This window comes from Pipistrellus hanaki (genome assembly GCF_964339955.1).
Source record: "Pipistrellus hanaki genome assembly, contig: scaffold_61, whole genome shotgun sequence".
In the NCBI taxonomy this organism is placed as follows: Eukaryota; Metazoa; Chordata; class Mammalia; order Chiroptera; family Vespertilionidae; genus Pipistrellus; species Pipistrellus hanaki.
In genome coordinates, this window is record NW_028182274.1 from 97,300 (window position 1) to 102,955 (window position 5,656).

Sequence of the window (5,656 nt, forward strand, 5' to 3'; positions counted from 1 at the left end):
CTAGCAGCATGAGTAGCATCGTCGGTAGCAGCAGCCAGAGCCATAGCCAGAGCCATAGCCAGAGCCATAGCCACAGCCATAGCCAGATCCGTATCCACAGCCGTATCTGGATCCATAGCCACAGCCATAACCAGAGCCGTAGCCAGAGCCATAGCCACAGCCATAGCCACAGCCAGAGCCATAACCAGAGCCGTATCCACAGCCATATCTGGATCCATATCCACAGCCATAGCCAGAGCCATATCCACAGCCGTAGCCACAGCCGTATCTGGATCCATAGCCACAGCCATAACCAGAGCCACAGCCAGAGCCGTAGCCAGAGCCGTAGCCACAGCCCCCGTAGGAGCTGCCGTAGTAGTTGCAGCACATGCTGGCAGAGGGTGAGGGTTCGGTGGAGGAGAAGAGGGACGTTGCTGGATGTGAGTGTCGCCTCCCACCCTGGGAGCTTTATATTCGCCAGGAGCGGCCCGGAATGCCGTCACATGTGTGACTCACCAGGAAATGCTCACTGATGCCGGCGTGTGCAGGTCACTCCTGTCAGTGATCATGAGAGGACTCGGTGATAAGTGGCACATTAGTGCAGAGTTTCTCACTTTTACTGGGACCTGTGTTTGTTCTGTGTCGCCTGGGCCTTGTCTTGTGCCGATGACTCGTCAATGAGAACATGCCCATCGATGATCTACTCACTGGAACCCACCCACGAGGTTTCAAAGCTCCATCCAGGAGGCCAGGTTCTGGGAGGGAGGGCGTGTCTGTCTGGAATGAGCCCATTAAGTGAGCTCCACTCACTGCGTTGAGCAGCGAAGGAATTGCTACTGAGTTCATAGTCCCATGGTCGGCAAAGTGCGACTCAAGAGCCACATGCGGCTCTTTGGCCCCTTGAGTGTGGCTCTTCCATAAAACACCATGGCCTGGGTGAGTCTATGTTGAAAAAGTGGTGTTAGAAGAAGTTTAAGTTTAAAAAATGTGGCTCTCCATAGAAATGTCAATCGTTGTGCTGTTGATATTTGGCTCTGTGGACTGATGAGTTTGCTGATCACTGGTGTAGTTGATCTCGTGGGTGTGCAGATCTGGGCGGCACTGACCCTGAGCATTTCCTGGCGGAGGCTCCTGTCATCCAGCCTCATAGAGATGCTGGGTCGTGGCCTGTGTCACCCAGGGGGCTGCTCCCAGGACATCTGTGTCCACTCTGGGGGCCCTTCTGTTCTACCAGAGCACCCCCCGCCCACTGAGCGTCCTCACAATGACCTTTTTGGGCGTGTTGTTGAGCGCAGGTCCCCTCTGCCATCTGTTGGTGCCCATGAACCTGGGACAGAGTCAGGGAGCCCATCACATGGACACTGAGGTACAGAAAGGTCAGGGACTGACACCCACAGCTCATGCAGCACCAAGATCAATCTCCGCTCCTCTTTGTCATGCGATACACATCCCCCTTTCTAATCATTAAAGACGTGAGCACGCTGGCTCTCTGTGCTTAGCAGGTGGTTGAACCCGCCTCTTGGTGGGCTCCCAGAATGACAGCACCCATGGCTCTTCTCTTGCTGGGTCCTTCTGGCTTCTCTCTTAGGTCCCGGACTCTTTCCTTCTCTCCATCTGCCCCTGTCTGTCAGCACCATCACCATCCCTGTCTCTGAGGCCTGAGACTGCGACTCCCGCGCTGAGTCCGTTCTACCCCTGTACTAGTGCACTGAACGGTCACTCGGATGAGCAGTTCCATCACCGTCCTCACGTCCCTCCTCCCTCCACCACCTCTGCTTGGATCAGCCCCGATGGCCCCTGCCATAGCCCACACGCCCTCCTCCGTGGCTTTCTGAGCTTGTTCAGTCTCTAGTTTAATGGATCCATCATCATTTGCCCAGAATGTAGACCCTCAAATTGGCTCTGAGAACACAGGCAAACCCAAACAAAGGAACGTGCTGCAAAGCATGTGGTGTCTGACATGGTTATGGAAGCTGAGGACGCACTTGGTCCAAAGAAGGACCAATGAGTGCCGCAGCCTCCTGTGTCCTCTCCACCAAAGTCCTGCCTCTGGCTCATCGCAAAGCCTCGTGGGCATCTCCGGGGTGGTTTCTCCTTGAGGTCTCGCCTTCCTGGCCTTCTGGTCCCACACTCCACTGGCAAGCCAGGGCCAGAGGGTCCGAGTGGCCTGCAGATCCTCCAGCTTCTCTCCTCCTTCCCAGATGCCCTCTGACCCCCACATTCGCTTTCATTCCAGCATCACTAATGGCTTCTCGGCCGTTGCCTTTTTCTTTTCTCCTGCTCTGATTTGGCTCCCAGTAGAGATGGTGCTCGGCCAGCTGCTGGCCCCTCTGACGGTTCCTGCCCACACCTCTTTAGATGGACTATCTGGGCTGCGGGGCTGTGCTCAGTTCATCTCCGTTAGTGTCTAAGCTTGTCCTCCAGGGTCTGCCTGCATGTCCTGCCCTTGCTCTATCCAGAATGGAAGTGCCAGAACCATGGGGTCCTGTTGGCAACACCACCCCCATCCAAGCTACACTCTGACGCTCTGGACAATGTCTGACAGACAACTGAGTCTTAGACCTTTCATGTACAAAAGAACTAACAAATGACCCAATCAATGCAATCAAGTAGCATTGTTATTTTCATTTATTTAAAAAAAAATTAAATTGATTGGCCAAAACCAGTTTGGCTCAGGGGATAGAGCGTCAGCCTGCGGACTGAAGGGTTCCGGTTTCGATTCCGGTCAAGGGCATGTACCATGGTTGTGGTCACATCCCCGGTGGTGGGTGTGCAGGAGGTGGCTGATTGATGATTCTCTAATATTGAAGTTTCTCTCTATCCCTCTCCCTCGCTGTAAAAAATCAATAAAATAATTTAAAAAATTAAATTGATTGGAGTGGCATTGGTTCATAGGATCAGGGAGTTGCCAAGTGTATGCTTCCATGCTATAAGCAGCATCTTAAATTCTCCTCCCAACTTTTTATTGTGAAATGATGTTAGTTACCAAATGTCTGGACATGTTGTAGAACTTAGCGCATCCTCTTCACCCAGTTACACCCATAATCATCTCTCCCATAACCAACTACAATGATCAGAACTAAGGAATCAGCTTCTTAAGGATCCTCACACTCTACTGGGATTTCACATTTCTGTCACTGGTGCCCTTTATTATTTTTTCCCCCTAGGATATAATCTAAGGTCCATTGGCATTGGGTTGTCCAATTTTTTTGTCTTCCTAAGTATGGGGAAGATTTTCAAGAGCGTCTTCAGCTTCCACAGCCATGGCAGACAGCACATGTTTTGCAGAACGTTCCTCCTTTGGGTTTGCCTGAGTTCTCAGAGTCAGGTTGAGGGTCCACATTCTGCAAGGATGGCGGGGAGATGTGCCTGCTTCGGTTGGTCATGGCAGGAGGTACTCGACCTCAGGGAGGTGTTGGCAGTTTTCGGAGGAGATTCTTAAGCGGGAAGTGCTAATAGAATAAATCCTTCTATTTCTGTGGAATCGTGGGCCACGGGTTTAAATGTCAGAGGCTCTGTCATGGCCTTTAGTGGTTACAACATGATGGTCATGCACGTGTGAAGTACGGACCGAAGTGGGTCCCTTTGCTGCTCAGAAAAACAGTGCACGCTGGTCCTTCAAGCCTTCGGGGCTGAGCCCGCCGAGTCTTCACTGCGTCTTCCATCGTGTCTTCTCCACGCTCTCTGACCTCATGCTCCTCCCAGGAGCCACACTGTCCCCACGGCTGTGGACACACAGGGAAGACGGAGGATGTTATTAAAGGAACAAAAGATGTTTCAGAGGTGGAACCAGCCTGGGTTACAGGCCCTCTTGGCAGCTAGTGACAGAGTTTAGATGTCACATTGGAATAAACATGTTTCTCTAGATATTTGTCTGTAGTCTTCATTTGTGTTATGTCTTTACCTGGTGTTGGCATTAAGGTAATGTGACCTCGTTGAGTGAGTTGGTAATTTTTCCCTCGGATTTTATTTCTAGAAGTGATTGTAGAGAATTGGTGTAATCATTCTTTAAAAGGTTTGTTGAATTTTTCTATAAGACTTTCTGTTTTGAAGGGTTGTTATTGCTTTAATGCATTTAGAAGTTACAAGCCAATTAAGTGTTTCTTCAGTGAGTTCTACAAGGCCACACGATATTTCATAGCAACCCACTGTTTATGCCATTGATCATTATGAACACCTTTTATAATAATTTTGTTAATTTACTCTCTTTATTTAGTTATTTCAATGTGTCCTCGATTCTTATACCGCACTTTGCCTCCCCCTGCAGAATATGCCCTCAGTGAGGACAAAGCTCACCGGTGAATTTTGAATGAGAACCCACTACAGAAAGCACAGGAGACCCACACACCATGTTTATGGACACAAAGGCTCAATAGTGTGAAGAACTCATCCCCCCACAACTGATGAATGGATTCGGTTCCATCCCAATAAAACTCTGAGTGTGTATCTTTGTCGATGTTGACCAGCTGATTCTGAAGTTTAGATGGACAACAAAGAAACGAGAAGAGCCACGATCAATGTGAAGAGGAGCAAGGTGGGAACACACACAGGACCCCACACCAAGACCTCCTGCGACCCGCAGTGAACAGACCGTGTGTGCTGGTGAGAGAACGACACATACCCCCGATGACGCAATAAAGTAACCCAAGGTCTGGCTGACACAGTAAAGACCATGGGGATAGTGAAGGCCATGGGGAGAGGGAAGATTCTGACACAAACACAGTTACTTTCAGGAATGCATCCCATTTGTTTATTGAACAAGTGTAATTTCTCCCAACTCTGGCATATTTGTGTTCCTGGACAACACAACTTCATAGGGAGAAGAGCCGAGCCTGGACATTTTGAGCACAATCACAGACAAATCTCCCATCCTCAGGTCACACAATGGGCACATTCACACTGCCTCAATAACAAACAGGAATCGGATATAAAAGCAGGAGGCATCCAGTCCTCACTGGATTGTAGAGATGATGAACGGGCATCCCTTGGAGGAAAACCGTTAATTTTCCATATTTTGTTAGAAGCGCAGGGTGTTGTAGGGGATGTTCTAGCATCAAGAGTAGCATCGTCGGTAGCAGCAGCCAGAGCCGTAGCCAGAGCCATAGCCACAGCCATAGCCAGAGCCATAGCCAGAGCCATATCCACAGCTGTAGCCACAGCCATATCTGGATCCATATCCACAGCCATAGCCACAGCCAGAGCCATAGCCAGAGCCGTATCCACAGCCATAGCCACAGCCGTATCTGGATCCATAGCCACAGCCATAGCCACAGCCAGAGCCATAGCCAGAGCCGTATCCACAGCCATAGCCACAGCCGTATCTGGATCCATAGCCACAGCCATAGCCAGAGCCGTAGCCAGAGCCGTAGCCAGAGCCGTAGCCACAGCCCCCGTAGGAGCTGCCGTAGTAGTTGCAGCACATGCTGGCAGAGGGTGAGGGTTCGGTGGAGGAGAAGAGGGACGTTGCTGGATGTGAGTGTCGCCTCCCACCCTGGGAGCTTTATATTCGCCAGGAGCGGCCCGGAATGCCGTCATATGTGTGACTCACCAGGAAATGCTCACTGATGCCGGCGTGTGCAGGTCACACCTGTCAGTGATCATGAGAGGACTCGGTGATAAGTGGCACATTAGTGCAGAGTCTCTCACTTTTACTGGGACCCATGTTTGTTCTGTGTCT

General features: G+C 50.7%; 2 protein-coding genes across 2 annotated transcripts; both read right to left on the bottom strand.

Moving 5' to 3' along the window:
* On the bottom strand, nucleotides 1-369 carry LOC311616110 (uncharacterized protein; the record flags this gene model as incomplete). The annotated part of the gene is made up of 1 exon (XM_084907334.1): nucleotides 1-369. The coding sequence occupies one exon, from the start codon at nucleotides 367-369 to the stop codon at nucleotides 1-3; it is 369 nt and encodes a 122-aa protein (XP_084763460.1).
* A 4,663-nt stretch (nucleotides 370-5,032) lies between these two features.
* On the bottom strand, nucleotides 5,033-5,401 carry LOC311616111 (uncharacterized protein; the record flags this gene model as incomplete). The annotated part of the gene is made up of 1 exon (XM_084907335.1): nucleotides 5,033-5,401. One exon carries the CDS (start codon nucleotides 5,399-5,401, stop codon nucleotides 5,033-5,035), a length of 369 nt encoding a protein of 122 aa, XP_084763461.1.
* Nucleotides 5,402-5,656: the final 255 nt, after the last annotated feature.